The 21,072-nt window shown below is 42.8% G+C and overlaps 2 protein-coding genes across 2 annotated transcripts in view; both read left to right on the top strand.

Moving 5' to 3' along the window:
• WIPF2 (WAS/WASL interacting protein family member 2) overlaps positions 1-5,535 on the top strand; it is a 59,354-nt gene extending 53,819 nt beyond the window's left edge. Inside the window, exons 6-8 of the mRNA XM_012803203.2 lie at positions 2,008-2,217; positions 4,187-4,288; positions 4,814-5,535. Coding sequence (XP_012658657.1) covers positions 2,008-2,217; positions 4,187-4,288; positions 4,814-4,854 — 353 coding nt within the window. The 3' untranslated portion in view covers positions 4,855-5,535. The remainder of the gene's footprint in view (positions 1-2,007; positions 2,218-4,186; positions 4,289-4,813) is intronic.
• Positions 5,536-14,073: 8,538 nt separating this feature from the next.
• Positions 14,074-21,072, top strand: part of CDC6 (cell division cycle 6) — a 15,981-nt gene continuing 8,982 nt past the window's right edge. Inside the window, exons 1-6 of the mRNA XM_003786397.3 lie at positions 14,074-14,239; positions 16,081-16,362; positions 16,489-16,688; positions 17,810-17,985; positions 18,349-18,455; positions 19,782-19,921. Coding sequence (XP_003786445.1) covers positions 14,083-14,239; positions 16,081-16,362; positions 16,489-16,688; positions 17,810-17,985; positions 18,349-18,455; positions 19,782-19,921 — 1,062 coding nt within the window. The 5' untranslated portion in view covers positions 14,074-14,082. The remainder of the gene's footprint in view (positions 14,240-16,080; positions 16,363-16,488; positions 16,689-17,809; positions 17,986-18,348; positions 18,456-19,781; positions 19,922-21,072) is intronic.

Here is a 21,072-nt window from a genome sequence, read left to right as displayed (position 1 = left end):
AAAAAAAAAAAAAGAATTTTTAAAGATGTAGTACATATGAAGTGCCTGCAACATAATGAATACCCAGTAAATAGTAGCTGCTGTTATTAGTTTAATATAGAGCATAGGGGTAAAGCAACTTAAAACCCATCTATTCCAGTGATGTTGCCATTTCTTCAGACATAATTCTGATATTAACTTGGTGGTAAGTTTTTGTCTTATTTAAGGGTAAATTTGATTTTTGAAAATGCCCAAAAAGCAGAGTCAGGGACAGGTATGAATGTTTTCATTGGTGGTGGTCAGGTGACCTTAGAAGTGAAATGTGACTATCATATGATATTTATGGCACTGTCTGATAAACTGGCTTTGGAGGAGTTCCAGAAGAGGTATTCACAATATTTTGAGCAGAGACTATCACCAGAGATATATAACTTTTCCAGAACTTACATGGATCTGCTACTATAGATATTTTGAAAATTACTCATTTAGTTTATACTGTTAAGTGCTGGAATAAGTGAAATATTCGTTTGTGTTGTGGCAGAGCAAATAAGGGATTCAGAATAGAGTGGATTGTTTGGGGAGTCTTTGGAACATAGAACTTGAATTTGAATCTTAACGGATAGGTAAGAGTGGTAATTGGAGAAGAGGAATATTAAGAGTATAGTGGGGGGAGTCATAAGAACAGAGCATTATGGGTGGGGCATGGTGGCTCACATCTGTAATCCTAGCACTTTGAGGGGGGTAAGGTGGGAGGATTGCATAAGGCCAGGAGTTTGAAACCAGCTGAGCAAAGAAGAGTGAGATCTCTGTAAGAAAAGTTAGTTAGGCATAATGGTTCGCACCTGTAGTCCCAGACACTTGGGAGGCTGAGGCAGGAGGATCACTGAAGGCCAGGAATTGAGGTTGCAGTGAACTATGGTGATTCCAATGCCCTGGAGCCCTGGTGACAGGGCAAGAACTTGTCTCAAGGAAAAAAATTAAAAAATAAATTCTCAAAACATACGTAATTTGGTCTATTCACCTACCACATCCTGTACTTTTGGGATATTTGTTTTTTGTGTTTTTGGGGTTTTTTGTTGTTGTTGAGACAGTCTCACTATGTTAAAGTGCTATGGCATCACAGCACACAGCAACCTCAAACTCTTGGGCTTAAGCGATTCACTTGCTTTAGCCTCCCAAGTAGCTGGGACTACCAGCGCCTGCCACAATGCCCGGTTATTTTTTTTGTTGCAGTTGTCATTGTTTAGCTGGCCTGGGTCAAGTTTGAACCCACCAGCCTGGGTGTATATGGCCAGCGCCCTACCCACAGAACTACAGGTGCCGCCATATGCTGTACTTTTAGCCAAGCTTAGGATCCCCAGTGAAGGAACTGCTCTGACATTAAGGAGTACATGTATGTAGGATTCTGGGGAAGAAGCACATATAATGAATAATTGTGACACAGTGTAGTGGTGTGTTGGATGTGCAAAAGAGGGATGCCTAACCCTGCGTAGGTTTTTAGAAAGGAAGAGAAGTTGGGATCAGGCTGTTTGAAATGGTAGGTTAACTAAGTAAGCAAAGGATTTGAGATTTTATAATGTAGGAAATGCAATGCCCTTGAAAAAAAATCTGGGCAAGTTTTTTAGAGAGCTTAGTGAGTTGGTGGTATGCAAAGTGAATTGGAAGCAAGAACATTTGGAAGGCTTTTGCAGTAAAACAGGCTAAATATGAGATAGACCTGAATTAGAATTGTGGAGGAAGGCTTGGGAAAGCAGGAAAAAAAAATCAAGAATAGTGTTCTTCACCTGTGGGAAATGAAAAAAGGTTATACATTTATTCTGAACCTTGGCATTTGGAAGATTGGTGAGGTTATTCAAGAAATAAGGATCAGGGGAAAGGTGAATATGAAACTTAACATGCCATCCAGAGGCTCACAGAGCCTGGTTCTTTGGGAAAGAACCAAGGTACTCTTTTAGCGCATGTCTCTCAAATCCCTCTGCCCTTGCCATCTCCACATCCAGGCCTGACTACTTTGGGTTTTCTTTGCAGCTCCTCCACCCCCACCACCCATGATCCGAAATGGTGCCAGAGATGCTCCCCCACCACCCCCACCATACCGAATGCATGGGTCAGAACCCCAGAGCCGAGGAAAGCCCCCACCTCCACCCTCAAGGACGCCAGCGGGGCCACCCCCTCCTCCACCACCACCTTTGAGGAATGGCCACAGAGATTCTATCACCACGGTTCGATCTTTCTTGGGTGAGTAGCTAGCTGTTTAGTCTCATAATTCCTGTGTCAACTTTACTAATTCCAGTGCCTTAGCTGACAGGTGGCCAGGGTAGAGTAGGAATGCTGAAAGGTACTCTTTCTTCATAGCAGTTCCCTTCCTGACTTATTTCAGGTCTCAAGGATGTCTGTTAGGCATCCTTTTCATTATACATATTCCTTTTTTTTTTTTTGAGACAGAGTCTCACTGTTACCCCAGTAGAGTGCCATGGCTCACATCAACCTCAAACTCAAATCCTTGGGCTAAAGCGATCCTCTTGCCTCAACCTCCCATGTAGCTGGGACTATAGGCACCTGCCACAGTGCCCAGCTATTTTTTTAGGATGGGGTCTCGCTTTTGCTCGGGCTGGTCTTGTACTTGTGAGCTCAAGTGATCTGCCCACCTCAGTCTCCCAGAGTGCTAGGATTATAGGTGTGAGCCACCTCGCCTGGCCTTCTTGGTACATATTCTAAGCATGGTTGTTTTGGAATATTGAAATAAAATCAGCAAGTGTGATGCTAACTCTAAAGCCACTCTTGTGCCCCTAAAGGATCATTATTTGTGGTTAGTTTTTAAGTCAGAGACTCTCTGCTCTTTAGGACTATTCAGAGAGGAATCGTGTATCCTCTTAGGAAGGAGAGTTCTTTTCTGGGTGTTCAAAAACAAAACACTATATAACATTTATCTGGTAATTAAAAGCTACTAACTAGCTGTGTTTTGAGGAAGTCACTTTACTTTTCTGGGTTGCACTCCCCTTATCTGTAAAACGAGGAGATTGGCTATAGTAAAAGCATATCAGATTAACTTTTCCAAGGTTATAAATGTTGGGGCTCCCATCCAGGAGATTCAGATTTACTAGTTCTGAAATGGAACCATCAGTAAAGGTTGTCCAGAGGATATTGTTAGACCCTGTGTTGAAGACCCCTGGAATAGATCTGTAAGGTCCTTTGCAGTCCTAGCACTCTGGATTCTTTAATAGTTGCTCACCTCCCCTATTTCCCCATCTCCCATGTTCCACGCTATTCCTAATGTACTGGGAGTTTTGCTCAATGGCCTTTTTTGTAGAAACCTTTGAAATGTGATCAAGGTAAACTTGCACAAAATCTGAACCTTCTTGTGGAGAGGCCCTAGAGAGTGGAAGTGGGGACCATGAAATGCCTGTCTCTACTGTGTTGCAGAGCTAAGTGAGGGAAACCTGGACAGAAAGAGAATTGCCTGGTCAAATCTCTTACTAGCTGGAGCTAAATATTACCATGTTAAATTAATTTTTACCAATTTGTGGCTTTGATTCAGTTGGTTTCACATGGTGACAGTCCCTAAGATGACCATGTTATTGAAACATCTAGGCAGGCCACGGTGGCTCACACCTGTAATCCTAGGACTCTTGGAGGCTAAGGCAGGTGGATTGCTTGAGCTCATGAGTTAGAGACCTGCCTGAGCTAGAGTAAGACCCCATCTCTAAAACTAGTCAAGTGTTGTGGCAGGCACCTGTAGTCCCAGCCACTCGGAAGGCTGAGGCAGGAAGATGGCTTGAGTCCAAGAGTTTGAGGTTGCCATGAGCTGTGATGCGATAGTACTCTACCAAGGGCAACAAAGTAAGACTCTGTCAAAAAAATAAAGGGAGAAAGAAACATGGAACTACATCTCTTTCTGCTTCCATGCAAACAGCTGGGCTCCTTTCCTGTTATGTGCCTGATTTTTAGTGGAAAGGTTTAAAGAATCAGCTCAAAGACTCACTCCTTAATATAGAGAGCCTTGGAACACACTCTCTACATATGCAGCACACATAAGATGATGCTACTGCTGTTCTCAAGATCCCTGGTTTAGTGGGTGAGGCAGACACTCTCAGTACATCAGATTTTATATGAGAGAATTAGTAAGGGGGGAGGGTAATAAATGGCTCCGAAGTCTGTGGTAGCACAAACAACGGTAATATAAATTAATATTCTGTTTTTTTCTCAGACGATTTTGAGTCAAAGTATTCCTTCCATCCAGTAGAAGACTTTCCTGCTCCAGAAGAATATAAACACTTTCAGAGAATATATCCCAGCAAAACAAACCGAGGTGAGAATAGTAGTAAGGAAAGTTTTGGCTGGGCTCAGTAGTTCACGCTTGTATTCCTAGCACTCTGGGAGGCCAAGGTGGGTGGATTGCTTGGACTCAGGAGTTCAAAACCAGCCTGAGGAAGAATAAGACCCTGTCTCCACTAAAAACAGAAAAACTAGGCAGGTATACTGTTAGGGGCTTATAGTGCCAGCTATTGGGAGGCTGAAACAAGAGGATCATTTGAGACCTAAGAGTTTAAGGTTGCTGTGAGCTGTGACGCAATGGCACTCTACCCAGGGGCAAAAGACTTAAACAAACAAAAAAAACGTTTTTCCATAATTGCATAGAATGTACAATTTGTTTTTGTTTGTTTTATTTTGGCTTCTCTTCATCTTCGTTTTTTTATGAAAACAAAACAACAAAATTTAGTTCCCAGATTTTGAAGCTTAGCTTAAAGAGCCTTTCTCTCATTTCAGGACTGCTTGGGTTCTTTAGAGTCTGGTGGGTGACTTGTGGGTGTTTGATAATTATTTTGTTTTTCAGCTGCCCGTGGAGCCCCACCTCTGCCACCCATTCTCAGGTGAAGCTTGGCTTGGTCCTGATCCTCAGGAAAAAGATGGACCTTTTCTTCTCAGATGGTCCCTTCCATTCCCCCCAGAAACCTGCATGAGAGCTCCTAACATGTTTCTCCAGTGCAACCAACCCTAGACACCAAGCATCCTCCCGGCTCATCTCCATCTATGCATCTCGTCTCTGGACTTGGTGATCGGACTCTTTATATTGATATGGGGTCTCAAACCCTGCATCCATCCTTCCTCTACCAAGCCCTGCTAGCCAGATGAGGAAAAAGCTTCTGTGTCTCCTGCTTTCCTCTTGGGGAAAGGTGCCTTGTTGTGATGAATTAACTCATTGCTGGGGCAGGGCAATATGATACTCCTTCCTCCTCCTCCCCTCTATAGGGGAAGCCTGGCGGGTCTGTTATATTTCATCATTTAGCAGGGTAGCATGGCCAGGGCTTCTGAGTGGGAAGGGAACATTTTTAGTGAAGCAGGAAAGGAGTTTGGAGAGAAGTGATCTGTTTTAAAGGTCAAATTCGGAGAAAGGGCAAGGACATGGGTGTGCTTTATTTTTAGGGGTATTTTGGTTTTGTTCTCATCCTACCCCACCCCTGTTCCCCACCCCAGGGATAAGTTGGACATAAACACTAAAAACTAATCAGTTGAACTAAACATTTAATAAAAAGAGAGGGTGATATAAACTGAGAATCATTTTAGAGCTAGTCAGTTCCTCTGCAGCAAAGGGACCAGAGCCATTTGAGTCCTTTGGGATTTCCTGCCCTATTTCCTCAGGGGTCTAGGCTGAGGGATTTTTCCTCTCCTTACTCCCCATGCCCTCAATAGAAAAGTCACTTGTGGGAACATGATTCATTCCTGACTCACAAACCCCAAAATCCTTTGGTGGGAGAGAGGAGGATAGGGCCTTGGCCTTAGCCTCAAACTTGAGTCTGCCTCAGTCTTTGCTGACTGGCCCTGAAATGGTCAGTAGTTCTTTCAGTCCTTTAGCCCCTGGAGAATAGACAAACAAGGGGAGGGTGAGGCACCTTGTGGAAGGGCCTGGCTCTGTGGGCTACAGAGGACCTTAGTCTGTTGATACTGAAGTTCACAGCCGATCTGACTGAGCAGACTCTTCCTTTTTCCACCACCATTCTTGCCTTCCCAAGACTGCAGGGGTTAGCACACTGAAGTAAAGAAGGCTAAGGAAGTAAGTAGAGCTTGTGAGGATATTCAAAGATCCTGTATGTCAAGAAGCACAAAGATGATGGTGAGGTGTGCCTCAGTCTAGCGGATCTTCCTTGGCAGCCAGCAATATGTCGTTTCTTTGTCTTCCAGGTCTTAGTTAAAGAGCACAAAAAAAAAAATGGAGGTTCCTAGTTTAGGTAGGAACTCAGGATGGATGAGAAGACAGCAGGGTGAAGCTCCTGAGTTTGACACACCAGCTGCTTTGGTTTGCTACAGCTATTGCCACATGCAGAGGCAAAGCTTGGCATGAAAGCAGGGAGAACATGCTATTTTTTTTAAATGGATGGAGAAAATTAGTTTAAAATTTTCAAAAGACGCATCACAAGCTTAGACTGCCTTTGGGATCTTTCAAATCTGCTGGGTCACAGGCTAAGGATCTGCATGGTGCCAGGTGAAACCCAGGTCTTCCCAGTACCAGGTGAGGGAGGGCTTGGCTTGGGTTATCTGTATGGGGTCTGCTGCCCTTTGCCATCCCCTGGACCACATTGATTTTTCAGACAATCATGATTAGGTCTGTCACCAAACTTTTTCTAATCATGCTTTATTTATCATTCTTCTTTTCAAGTCCGTTAACAGTTACCTCCCAAAAGTATCCCCATTGTACTGAAGAGAATAGAGCTGAAGAGGGGATGCTAGTGGACGGGAAAGGAGAGGGGGCAAGAGTTGATGCTGCAGCAGAGTTCCAGGGTAGATGCTGACAAGTTACTGAACTTTGACTGTGAAGTCTTCCCATTTATTTTTGAAATGGGAGTTGATGCCTTTTATACCATGTTATCAAAGTGTGTCTCCCCCTACCCCTTACTCATACATAGGGCATCCAAATATCACAAGTAAAGCCAAACCCCAGCTTTTCACTGGGGCTGACATCTTCCTCCCCATAACCTGCTGCCCCTCATACCCCCAGCATTTGGACTGTGTCACATGGGTATTGAGTCTGTATTTGTTGTCTTGGCCTCATGAAAAAAGGCCCAGGTCTAGATCTAGTCAGATGGGTTTTCCTTCTTCAGAGCATGTTAATGACACAGCCATTGTTTAAATGTCTTTGCCTTATACATTTGGTCCCACTGTTAATATTAGATATATTATCATGTATATTTACTATTGAAGATGAGAATGTGATCCTCATAGTTACTGGTCTATTTTGTATGTTGTAAAAAGCTTATAATATAGGTTTATGGTGAGCTGGCTACAAGAGCACTAAAACTACTCACCTTTTAAACTGCTCTTCTTATTTGCTTGTGGGAATGTCGTCTCTTCGGTGGAAGATTGGGTGGTCTCATGTTGAGGCTGTTGCCCAGTCCCATTAACTCCCTTGTCCCCTCCTGGAAGGAAGAGACATTGCCCAACTAAGCATCAGGAAGCCCTTATGTGGGTTTGGTTTTGTGATGTTTTTTCCTAGAGGGAAAAACTTAATAGTTGTTTCTTAACTACCCTGTCTGGGAAGCAGGACAGTGGCCTCCAAGTTTTTAAATGAGCTAGGTGCCCCTCTTCCCTCTCTTCTCTAGTCACCAAACCTGGACCAGCACTTTGATATTCCAGGTGTGGTTTTCTCTGTCATGGAGATTTGCTCCAGCTGCAGTGCCCTATTATTTTCACAGCCTCGGCCAGCAGAGTGAGAGCCTAGGGCTACCCCATCTGATGAATGTGAGGCTGCTGTCTCTAGGAATTCATCTCAGCTCTCCCAGCAGGCAGAGTCACTGGCCATTGCACTGGGGGAATCTCTTAAACCCCATGGCTTCCCAACTTGAAATCCTGATTTACCTCCAGGGAGAGATGAGAAAAAAAATTGTAAATAGACTTGCTACAGAGCAACTCAGGGTTGGGGTGTGTTTTAATTCTCCTGATCACTTGAAATAATCTGTAGGCTGGGTGCTTAGGGGACTGGGGGAGGAGTATGGTCCAGGGTTCTTCCCTCTGCGCTCTGGGGGTCGAGTGTAGGGCATCTGAGGCCCTTTGTCACAACACTGAGCTGTGTCCTACTGGAAACCCAACCTGAGATCAACTGCAGATCAGATTCTTCACATTCCAATTGTAGTCTTTTTTTCTCCTGTTGAATCTCAACCCCTAGTTAAGTTGTCACAGTAGCCTTCTGTTAAGCCACCCTAATTTTGGGAATGTGAAGGGAGAGAGGAGGGCCATTATAGCTCTACCTTCCAGACTTATCTCTTAAAACCACCTTCAAAACCATATGCAAAAAAAAAAGGATAACCATTTAACTGAAGGAAAGATTTGGTTCCATTTAACTCCACCTTCATTGTGCCTTTATTTGTGTTAGTTTCCTATGCTTGCTTCTCTCCTTTGAAGCAATTAAAATCTTCCTTGATAACTGCTGTTTCCTTCTTTCTACTCTTGTTTCTGACAACTTAGTGAGTTCATTCTCTTCATTGTCTTAAATCTCATTCCACTGGTTGGCAGAGGGGCCTCACTGCCTTTTCTCATGTCTCACCGTTGTCCTTTTCCATCGTCCCCAGCATGGAAGTCACAGTCAACACTGAATAAAAGACTAGAATGACACTTGTGTGTGTGTATGTGGGTATGTATGTGTTCATCTGTCTGCATGTAGATCGGTTTCCTTCCAAAAAATAATTTATTGTAAGATTTATTTTGGAATTCTGATTACAATGCTCCTTCCAAATAGCATTGATTTTTTTTTTCCCTCTCCTTTTAAAATGTATAATCTGGTCTCAGGTTGGATCCTTTGGTACATTTCTTTCTTCTGGATGCCGTGAAGTTTAATTAAACCTTGCTTAAAAACAAAAACAAAAAACTGAAAACTGTGTACTCTTGTCTAGAATATAGCCTCAACCGGTGGCCTAGAGAGGGTAGAAAATCTGTTGCCTCATTTTCTGGGTAAAATGTAGTGATGTGATTTCAGGTCCCCTCAAGAAAGTAGATGTTCTGCTTTGGGCAGAATCATCTGCAGTTGCATGAAGATTTTCTCTCCTCGCCTTGAAAAATCATTATTTCTAGTTAGCCTTGCTGACCAAGAGATTTTGACAGCCCTTATATTTCCACCTAACTCCCCTTTGCTCATGATTTCAGGGAACTCAGGAGGCCAGGAGGCCTTCTGTCCTTTTCCTTAATATCTCTCGATTCTTTCTACCTTGTGTGGCAAGTTCTCAAATTAAGGAATGGAAGAAAAGGTGGGGGCAGAGCATACAGACTTTGTGCATCTATTTTTATATGGGTGTTAGCTGTTTTTCTTCACTGCTTTTTAAAAGTTGAAGTCTTAGTTGTTTTTCTTGATCTTTGACTTTGGTGTAAAAATTCAACCAGACATTCTGTGCTTACTGTGGTCAGCTGACATAATAACCACTAAGGCTTAATGAGCTTAACTTGTATTTTCCATCACTAGCAAAGGTCTTGAAATTATTTCTCATACTGACTCTTAATGAGAGTGTATATGACTCACTCGTATAATTTAGATATAAAACTCTGTGGGGGAGGGGGAAGACTCCTTTCATTTTCATTCGTACTTTTCCAGACTGGCTGAATCCCTGATTATTTGATCCATCATTGTTATTAATATGATTAATAAAGCTACCTATTTATTGATTTAATTTTTCCTCCTGACTTTAAATAGCCTGCAAATGGAGCTTGCCTAAATGACCCTTAACTTGCTAACCCTATAAGCTTTCTCTGTCTTATTGGGATGGTTTTGCCAGTCTATGTGTGTACATGCATACACAAACAAACACACATTCTCAAGTAGAAGATGCCAAACAGGTCTTTCCAGGGTGATTTGGTCCTCCTCCATGATACTGTGAGTTAGCAGGTGATAAGGACACTAATTTGCTCACTTTACTGTTGAGGCACAGCCGCTTTCTGTAACTATTCCTCTTAAGTATATCCTGAGCCAATCCAGCCATGAACTGAGCAATTTGCTGGAAGATTTTTGTCTCCAACTTCCATGTACTCTGCAGATAGAGGTAAGAGAACTATAAAAAATGAACTAGAATAGAAAAATGTCAACTTCAGGATCCTGACTACCCCAGAGAATAACTGGAGAAATGCTTCACCTCTGACAACTCTGGAGCCTAGGCTTGGCACTCATAGCTCAGTGGTTAGGGCACTGGCCACACATACCGAGGCAGGCAGGTTCAAACCCTGCCCAGGCCTGCTAAACAACAATGACAACTGCAACAAAAAAATAGCTGGGCATTGTAGCAGGCATCTGTAGTCCCAGCTACTTGGGAGGCTAAGGCAAGAAAATTGCTTAAGCCCAAGAGTTTGAGGTTGCTATGAGCTGTGATGCCATGGCATTCTACCAAGGGTGACATGATGAGACTGTCTCCAAAAAAAAAAAAAAAAAAAACCTCTGGATCCCAGTTTGTATTGTTTTTACACATAATTGAATGCATTCTCCTCTCCTAGTTGTAGGGGTGTGAGATTTAAGGGACTGTATGCTATCCCACCACATAAAAGAAGTTAACGCTAAGGGTGGATGTCCATTTGGCAGGAATATCCTTTCCATCCCTTTATTTATTGCACACTTTCTTCTGTACCAGGCTTCTGTAATACACTGCAAAGATGAATACGACCTGGTCTGTGCCTCCAAGGAGCTCACAGACTTTAGTACAGCAGTTCTCAACCTGTGGGTTGTGACCCCTTTGGGGGTCTCCTGCATGTCAGATACTTACGATTCATAACATTAGCAAAATTACAGTTAGGAAGTAGCAGCAAAAATAATTTTGTGTTTGGGGGTCACCACAACATGAGGAACTGTATTAAAGGGTTGCAGCATTAGGAAGGTTGAGAACTGCTTTAGGACATCATCCAGGAGAAGCCTATGCAGGATATTAAAAGGCATTGTGGGAGTTACTCGGGGAATAAGGATGGTGAGTGGCATTCCAACCAGAGGTAACAGCAAGAACAAAAGCACAGATAGGAGAAACAGTATGATGGTGTATACATCATGTTATTGGAGGATCCTTAGGGAAAAGGGAAAACTTCAAGTAGATAGCCATTTAGAGACCTTTCAATCTTGTATTTCTGTGATTCTTTGCCTGCTTCCTCTGTGGCCATTTAATGCTTGACTTTTCTTGGGCCAGTGCAATATTTTCTAGCGAGTGCTTTCATAAGCTCCAATACTGTATCTGCTCTATTTATCCCCACTGTAACTTTGGTAGGTTGTTTACCACCACCATCATTTAAAGCTGGCTTGGGTGCATTACCATTTCAGGTTGTTAAGGGCAATTTTTAGGCACCCAGGTTGTAAAAATATGAACAGGTAAGGTTGCTTCTTGGCTTCTATTGTCCTATTAAGAGATTAGAAATACCATCTGGTCTAAAAGTATTCTGTCTTCTTCTTCCATTCATGATAGCCTGTTCACTTCATTTTCAGCTCCTAGAAAACCTTCCCAAAATGTACTCCACTGTCTCTTCCTATTTAGAACCTACATCTGTCTAATCATCCCCCTGTGATTAAGTGGTCAAGAGTTAGATTTTCTGTCAGACCTTGGAGTTCAAATTCCAGCTTTCCCCTTTACTATTATAGTTGTGTGATCTTGGGCAAGTTTATTCAACCTCTCTAATTTGATTTTCTCGTTTGTATAATAAGAATAATACTAACTCTGTGGGGTGCTTGTGAAGATTAGTCAGTCATACAGGGAGCTCAGTCCTTGGCATACACTTAGTAACTCAATATTGGCCCTTAGCACCTATATGAACTAAGTACTTGCTTTTCTGTTTCTCGGCTTTATGGCTCTGTTTTTTGTTGTTTGTTGTTGTTGTTGTTTGAGACAGAGCCTCAAAAAAGCTCTCTCCTGGGTAGAGTGCTGTGGCATCAGCTTACAGCAGCCTCCAACTCCTGGGCTCAAGCGAGTCTCCTGCCTCAGCCTCCTAAGTAGCTGGGACCACAAGCGCCGGCCACAATGCCTGGCTATTTTTTGGTTGCAGCCATCATTGTTGTTTGGTGGGCCCAGGCTGGATTTGAACCCGCCACCTTAGGTGTATGTGGCTGGCACCTTAGCCACTTGAGCCACGGGCGCCGCGCCTATGGCTCTGTTTTATTTGATATTGGAGGATAAAAGATAAATGTTTACCATCACCTAGAATTGTGTTCTGACCTTAAAGGAACCTGAATTAGATAGGTTATTAGCTTTGGAAGCTAGCCTGCAAATTACTACTCATAATTTTTCATTAAAAGCTCAGCTTTCCTTTTCTGCTGTCTTCCTGGCCCTGAAACCCTAACATTTTAAAATTAAGGGGTCATAATTCTCTCTTTTCCCTACAATGTTTGGATTAATGGTAAGAAGCACAGAATATAATAATGTCTTGAACAAAATAAAGGCGAAGGGTTAGTCCTATTTCTCACCTTTGAAGCACAAATCAAGAGATAACGTATAGAGGTTTGTTTGTTTGTTTTGCAGTTTGGGAGGCTAGGTTTGAACCCACCACCTTCGGCATATGGGGCCCGCGCCCTACTCCGTTGAGCCACAGGCACCACCCTAGTTTGTTTTCTTTACATAGGTGTGCAGAACTTTACAAAAATCCCCACGGGTTCAGGTGTCAGAAGACCTGACCTCTAACCCTGTGCACATACTGCCTTTGGGCCTTGGAGGGTTGCGTATTAGAGGTAAGTAAAGCGCCTAGCATCATACCTGGCGCAAACAACCGCCCCCAAAATGGTAGGCATTGTGTGGTAGCTCTCTGAAAATCTAGTCCATGAGGAGAATGAAACGGTGCGTTTGGCTGTGAGTAAAGCAACAACATTTTGCTCCTCCAGTGGAAAGGAGCGCAGAAATAGACTCGCAGCGGGGTAAAGACTACACTTCCCGCCGGGCTTTGCGGCGGGGTCGGTCCGTCTTACCCAGAGTCTTCCCAGCCTCAATAGCGCGTCTTCCCGCGGAGGCCCCGGATGTACATGTCTTTTCCCCCCGAAATGAGCAGGACGTCACCTTGGCCCGGAGACCTGGGGCTTTCTCATTGGTTGTGGGTCTTCCAGCAGGATTGGACGCGGAACAAGGGGCGGTGGCCAAGGAGTACGGCGGCGTGGAGACAGCCAATCAGAAACGAGGCCGGGCTTTGGCGGGAAGTGGAAACTCTGTAGCTGTGCAGATTTGGCGCGAGCCCGGTTGGGTTTAGTTGCTGCTGGTGTGTGGTTTTTCAGGAACTTTTGGTGGAAAGTCTGTGAGACTGTGTTTGAGACGTGAGAAAGAACCAGCACTCGGTGAGGCAGCCCTGTAAGGTGGAAACGAGAGGGTTACTAAGGGGGGCTTGGGCCTGGGAGGCAGTGCTGTTGGGTGAGGGCTGGGGCCAGGTCTGCGGGTTCCGCTAGACCCGAGAAGGGCGGAGAAGAGAGCTGAGAATGCTGGAGGTCTGAGATCTGGGTCAGGGAAGGGTCCTATGCGACCTCAGAGTAGTTTGCGCAATTGTGCATGGTGTGAAGGAGCTGAAAGTTGTAGGAAGGAATGCCCCGGGGTGGGGTTGAGAGCCGCAAAGAGGGGACCCTAAGGGCATAGGCAGAGGGAGGAACTGAGGGACGACCGAACTGCAGTGGGAGGGCTTGGGAGAGACCGTAAATGTGGCGGTTGCTGGCCTAAACTAGTGATAAGGGTACCCCACATGCTGGAGTGAGGGAATTAGAAGTGCCATAGAAGTCAATTCAGATAACGTTCTATTGCATCATTCAAGTAGTTAACTTGGGTTTTGGCACCAGAATGCCTGGCGTTATATCCCTGCTTTTCTGTAACTTTGGGCCTCCCTACATCTCATCTGTAAAGTAAAGATAATGATAATAACCTACTTCTCAGATAGTTGTAAAACTAAAATGAGTTAATATGTAAAGTGCTTATAGCCGTATCTTACACACGGTAGGTAGACTACAAATGTTAGCTATCCTTGCACAGATTTGGGTGTACAGCAGAACCGAATGCTCGAATATTATTTTAACATAATTTACTTACAAAACGAGTGTCAATCATCTGTATATTAAGTTCCATGTTGTTTTTCTTCACTTTTACATATTGACTGGCTGTCCTATTCTTTTTTGTATCCAGCTGTGTTGCCATCATGCCTCAAACCCGATCCCAGGCACAAGCTATAATCAGTTTTCCAAAAAAGAAACTGTCTAGGATATTGGACACTAAACTAGTACCGACAAATGTCCAGGCTATACCCTGTTCTCCTTATTTAAAAAATCTGCCTCTCAGCCCTAGAAAACGTCTGGGTAAGCTATCCATTATATAAGTACAACTTTTTCACTAGTAGCTCTTAACCTTTTTTTATCCTCTTATGAGAAACTTTCAAAACTCATTTGAACCCATTCTAGTTATTTTCAGAATGTTTGCTAAGTGTTTACTGAACTCCAGGGTTATTAAGATTACTTTCTGAACTACTTTATAGGTCTTTTCTTCAATTCCTCAATTCTGAATTTAGTTCTATTGTTGTTTTATTTATTTTTATTTTTTTGAGACAGAGTCTCACTCATTCTGTTACTTTGGGCAGAGTGGATGGCTTCAGCCTAGCTCACAGTAACTTTAAACTCCTGGGCTCAAGTGATCTCTTGTCTCAGCCTCCCTAGTAGCTGGGACTACAGGTCCTTGCCACCATGTCTGACTAATTTTTCTATTTTTCGTAGAGACGGGGCCTCACTTTTGCTCGGGATGGTCTCTTTGTTGGTGTTTTCTCTCTCTCTTTTTTTTTTGGATGCAGAGTCTCATTTTTTTGCCCTGATTAGCATTCTGTGGCATCATAGCAACCTCAAACTCTTGGGCTCAAGTGATTTTCATGCCTCAGCTTCCTAAGTTGCTGGGACTTCAAGGATATGCCACCACACCCAGCTAGTTTTTCTATTTTTAGTAGAGACAGGAGGGTCTCGCTCTTGCTCAGGCTGATCTCTGTCAGTGTTTTAAATAACCTTGCAGTTACACAGTATTATGAAACTTGCCACAGTAATAATTTTTATATTTTTAGTCCTTTTCTTGTTTTAGAACAATGTTTGGTAATTCTTTCTTGTTTTATTGCATTTGTTTTTAATGAGGGGTGATTTGGCTGTATCTGGAGACATTTTTGTTGTTGTCACAGCTAAGAGAGTAGCATAGTGGTTAAAGGCCAGCGGTGCTGCTAAACATCCTACAGTACACGGGACAACTCTCTGGCAATTTGGTTCAAGATGTCAATGGTATCAAGATGGAGAAATCTTGTTGTAGAACCATCTTAGAATTTCATCCTACTAAAACTCATTTGGTGGCTCAGTGCCTGTGGCTCAAGTGGCTAAGGCGCCAGCCACATACACCTAAGATGGCGAGTTCGAATCCAGCTCAGGCCCACCAAACAACAGTGACAGCTGCAACTAAAAAATAGCCAGGCGTGGTGGGTGCCTGTGGTCCCAGCTACTTGGGAGGCGGAGGCAAGAGACTCACTTGAGCCCAGGAGTTGGAGGTTGCTGTGAGCTGTGATGCCACAGCACTCTATCCAGGGGGACAGCTTGAGGCTCTGTCTCAAAAAAAACTCATTTGGTTTCTACCAAATACAGTAGCAACTTCTTATCCATGGGGGATATATTCCAAGACCCCCAGCCAATGTCTGAAATCTTATAGTACCAAACCATATATATATGTGTGTATATGTATATGAAATGTTTTTTGATCTGATAACTAAGTCAACTACCAAGTAACTAATGGGGGAGTAACATATATAGCGTGGATATGCTGGACAAAGGGATGATTTGTGTCCCAGGCGGGATGGTGCAAGATTTCATCATACTACTCAAGAGCTCACAATTTGAAACTTAGGAATTTTTTATTTCTGAAATTTTTCATTTACTATTTTCAGACCTTGGGCAACTGAAACTATGGAAGGCAAAACCAGGGATAAGGGAGGGATACTTTGTTAAGATCAGTGGTGCCATCTGGTGGTCAATATTTGATTCTACTTGAGAAAGCATTTTATTTTGGTGGTTCTGACCAGATCCAAATCCACCTCTTTCTAGGAAAGGCAGAAGTCTTTTCAAGTCCTTTTGCTATCCTCTGTTATTAATGACTATGTTTTGATTTCAATATGTTTTAGGTGATGACAACCTGTGCAACACTCCTCGTTTATCTCCCTGTTCTCCACCAAAGCAAGGCAAGAAAGAGAATGGTCCCCCTCGCTCACGTACACCTAAGGGACGAAGATTGGTATTTGACAATCAGCTGACAGTTAAATCTCCTAGAAAAAGAGAACAAGCTAGAGTTCACCAAAACAAAATACCTTCCTCAGTTCAAAAGAGTCATGAGAGCACAATAAAGTCTGAGCAAAAGTGTCCACAGGAGAAAGAATCTGCATGTATGAGACTGTTCAAGCAAGAAGGTTTGTTTTTACTTAGCAGCTATTAGTGCAGCCATTATACACAAGGCTGATAACTACAAATGAAACCCAGTGGGTCCTCTCAGTTACCTTCTGTTGTGTCTAATTGACCTTTTATATCTGGCACAGGCACTTGCTACCAGCAAACAAAGCTGGTCCTGAATACAGCTGTCCCAGATCGGCTGCCTGCCAGGGAAAAGGAGATGAATGTCATCAGAAATTTCCTGAGGGAACACATCTGTGGGAAAAAAGCTGGAAGTCTTTACCTTTCTGGTGCTCCTGGAACTGGAAAAACTGCCTGCTTAAGCCGAATTCTGCAAGACCTCAAGGTATCTTGGGAATCTGAATTATGATACTCTTGCTAAAATGACACTTGGATTTTTTAAATTGTTTTTCATTAAATCATAACTTTGTACATTGATGCATTTATGGGGTTCAGGGTACTGTTTCAATATACAATATGAAATGCTTACATTGAGCTAAGTAATACATCAATCAAAATTACACTGATTTCTTTTTTTTTTTTTTTTTTTTTTGCAATTCTTGGCCAGGGCTGGGTTTGAACCTGCCACGTCCAGCATGTGGGGCCAGCGCCCTACCCCTTTGAGCTATAGGCACGGCCCTGGATTTTTTTTTTTTTAACAGTTTTTTATTAAGTCATAACTTTGTACATTGATTCATTTATGGGGCTTAGGGTACTACTTCAATATACAATATGAAATGCTTACATTGAACTAAGTAACATATCCATCACGATTATACTCATTTTTTTATTTTATTTCATTTTATTTTTTGCAGTTTTTGGCCGGGGCTGGGTTTGAACCCACCACCTCTGGCATATGGGGCTTGTGCCCTACTCCTTTGAGCCACAGGCGCCACCCCTTCATTACTTAATAGTTTTGAAATATACCATTGTATCATGCACATGAGGTGAGGTTCTCCCCCCCGCCCCCCATACCCTCCCTCCTCCCATGTTCCCCCTCCCCTCTCTCTCCTCTTCCCTTCTACTTTTGGACTATAGTTATGTTTTGCTATTTTTATGAGTGTGTAGGTAGTTATATATTGATTTCATAGTAGTATTGAGTACACTGGATACTTTTTTTTTTCCAATCTTGAGATACTTTACTAAGAATATGTTCCAGCTCCATCCAGGTAAACATAAAAGATGTGAAGTCTCCATCTTTTTTTATGGCTGCATAGTATTCTGTGGTATACATATACCATAATTTGTTAATCCATTCATGGGTCGATAGGCGACACTTAGATTTTAAGGGTTAAGAAAAAGTTGAAGTTCAGGAGATGGAAGGTTTCCTTAAAATAAGACATTTGTAGTTTCATTATCTAAATCTTTTCAAATGAAAATAGAACTCCCTCCTCTCATATATGCTATTAGCTCCTCAAATGTTTATGAGAGGACAAAATAACTCCCATGTTTGCATTTTTTTTCTAGAAGGAACTAAAAGGCTTTAAAACTATCATGCTGAATTGCATGTCCTTGAGAAGTGCCCAGGCTGTATTCCCAGCTATTGCTCAGGAGATTTGTCAGGAAGAAGTATCCAAGCCAGCTGGGAAGGACATGATGAGAAAATTGGAAAAACACATGACTGCAGAGAAGGGCCCCATGATGTAAGTATTTCTCTGCGGCATGTTGCTCTGTGAAAATCTGTAAAGTCTGTTGCCCACAAAGAGAACATTCCCTATATTTGCTATATGAGGGGTGGTTACACATACGTAACAGGGGAAGAAAAAAAATACACCTTCTAATTTTAAATTGGAAGAAGGGTTTTTTAACTAATTGCTTGAAAACATCTGGGTGTTACTTGTTCATGATGGGGGGTATACTTGTAAAAAGTGACTAGAGATAGGATAAATTATGATCTTTAGGCTAGTCTCATCTTTAGCAATGTGACCTAAAGTCAGCCCAGATCAAACTGATTAGAGGGTTAAGACAGGTGAACGTGGATACTAATTGTTTCTCTTTGTATGCAGTGTGTTGGTGTTGGATGAGATGGATCAACTGGACAGCAAAGGGCAGGATGTATTGTACACACTGTTTGAATGGCCATGGCTAAGCAACTCCCGATTGGTGCTAATTGGTTAGTACTCAATTGTTAGTATTACATGATAGTTCTAAAGAGTTCTAGGCCAGGTGCTGTGGCTCACGCCTATAGTCCTAGCATTCTAGGAGGCCAAGGCAGGTGGATTGCCTGAGCTCACAGGTGTGAGACCAGCCTGAGCAAGTGCGAGATCCTGTCTCTAAAAAATAGGTGAGCATTGTGGCAAGTGCCTGTAGTCCCACCTACTCGGGAGGCTGAGATAAGAGAATCGCTTGAGCCCAAGAGTTTGAGGTTGCTGTGAGCTCACCCCCGGCACCCTACTGAGGGTGACAAAGTAAGACTGTCTCAAAAAAAATAAAATAAATATTTCTTTTTCATTGTTTTAATTTTTCAGCTTACTTATCATTTTATGTAATACTTAAGCTTTCTGTCTTATCAAAATAAGAAAATTAATACAAGGTAATAATTTTAATCTAAGGCAAATCTATTTTGTTAAGTCTAAATAAAGTGACATAATAATGCATTTCACATATAATAGATTTTTGGAATATCTGATCCTTCATATCAATCCACAATTCTAAGCCTAACTTGAAAAGAACATTCTATAATGACTCTGTTATTTTACCTAATAGATATATCTTTTTTTTTTTTTTTTTTCTTTTGAGACCGTCTCATTCTGTTGCTTTGGCTAGAGTGCTGTGGCATCATCATAACTCACAAAAGCCTCAAACTCTTGGACCCAAGCAATGCTCTTGCCTCAGCCTCCGCAGTAGCTGGCTACAAGTGGGTGCCACCACACTCAGCACATATTTTCTATTTTCATTAGTGATGGGGTCTCACTCTTTCTTGGTCAGACTGGTCTCAAACTCCTGAGCTCAAGGAATCCCCTACTCATCCTCCCAGAGTGCTAGGATTACAAGGGTGAGCCACTGCACCCAGCCTGGTTTACCTTCTCAATAGTGGGGTAGGCTAAGGGCAAATGGGAAGCAACAATTGAAATGATGTATTATAAGCTCGGAGCCTGTAGCTCAAGCGGTTAAGTTGCCAGCCACATACACCAGAGCTGATGGGTTCGAATCCAGCCCGGGCAATCAAAAAATAGCTGGGCATTGTGGCGGGCACCTGTAGACCCAGCTACTTGGGAGGCTGAGGCAAGAGAATCGCTTAAGCCCAGGAGTTGGAGGTTATTGTGAGCTGTGATGCCACGGCACTCTACCCAAGGTGACAGCTTGAGGCTCTGTCTCAAAAAAAAAAAAAAAAAAAGAAGAAATGATGTATTATAACAAAATTTTAATTAGCTTTCAGCGTTTTCTCTTTGGTCTTATTTGACTAATCGTGATTAGTGTTATTTAATTTCCCCCTCAGGTATTGCTAATACCCTGGATCTAACAGACAGACTCCTGCCTAGGCTTCAAGCTAGAGGAAAATGTAAACCACGGCTGTTGAATTTTCCACCTTACACCAGAGTTCAGATAGCCACTATCTTGCAAGATCGACTTAGTCAAGTGAGTCCCAGCTATTGTGCCCATATGTTCTTTGGATCATCTGTGTTTGGGAAACCTAACAATAGCTGAAATATTTCACTTTGGTTGCTTTACTAATGGAACATAGTGAGAACATTTTTATGTGAATTTACACACATGGTTCCATTCATTTAGTGGATACTTCAGTGCTGAAATAAAAGTAAGAGTTTGAAGAATCACTCAAATGCTTCCTTAATGGACATTAAAAAACAGGACCCAGGCTTGGTGCCTGTGGCTCAAGCAGCTAAGGCGCCAGCCACATACACCTGCATTGCGGGTTCAAATCTAGCTCAGGCCTGCCAAACAACAATGATGGCTGCAACCAAAAAATAGCCAGGCGTTGTGGTGGGTGCCTATAGTCCCAGCTACTTGGGAGGCAGAGGCAGAAGAATCGCTTGAGCCCAGGAGCTGGAGGTTGTTGTGAGGTGTGATGCCACTGTGCTCTACCCAGGGTGATGGCGAGGCTTGAGGCTCTGTCTCAAAAAAAAAACAGGACCCATGGCTCGGCGCCCATAGCTCAGCAGCTAGGGCGCCAGCCACATACATTGGAGCTGGTGGGTTCGAACCTAGCCCAGGCCTGCCAAATAACAATGACAACTGCTGAGGCTGAGGCAAAAGAATTGCTTAAGCTGGAGACTTTACAGCCTTTGTTTTAACCTGGATGGAAATGGAACATATTATTTTAGTAAATAGCATTACTATTTACTATTAATGTGTAAAGCATTACAACAATGGAGAAGCATGAATCCTATGTACTCAATTTTGATATGAGGTCAATTAATGACAGTTAATGAAATGGTAGGGGTAGGGGAAGGGGAGAGCAGAGAGAGAAAGGAGGGAGGAGGGTGGAGTCTTGGTGTGTGCCACACCTTTGGGGGGCAAGACACGATTGTAAAAGGGACTTTACCTAACAAATGCAATCAGTGTGACCTGGTTTCTTATACTCTTGATGAATCCCCAACAATTAAAAAAAAGAAGAATTGCTTAAGCCCAAGAGTTGGAGGTTGCTGTGAGCTGTGACAGCACAGCACTCTACCGAGGGCAACATAGTGAAAATCTATCTCAGAAAAAAAATAGAATCCATGAAAAAACTTTCTGTTTTGAAAGTGATTACATAGGCTCGGAGCCTATAG

The sequence above is a fragment of the Otolemur garnettii genome, unplaced genomic scaffold (genome assembly GCF_000181295.1).
Source record: "Otolemur garnettii isolate 467f Iridium unplaced genomic scaffold, OtoGar3 scaffold00018, whole genome shotgun sequence".
In the NCBI taxonomy this organism is placed as follows: Eukaryota; Metazoa; Chordata; class Mammalia; order Primates; family Galagidae; genus Otolemur; species Otolemur garnettii.
Note: the sequence above shows the minus strand (reverse complement) of the source record. Positions and strands in the feature narration are given on the sequence as shown.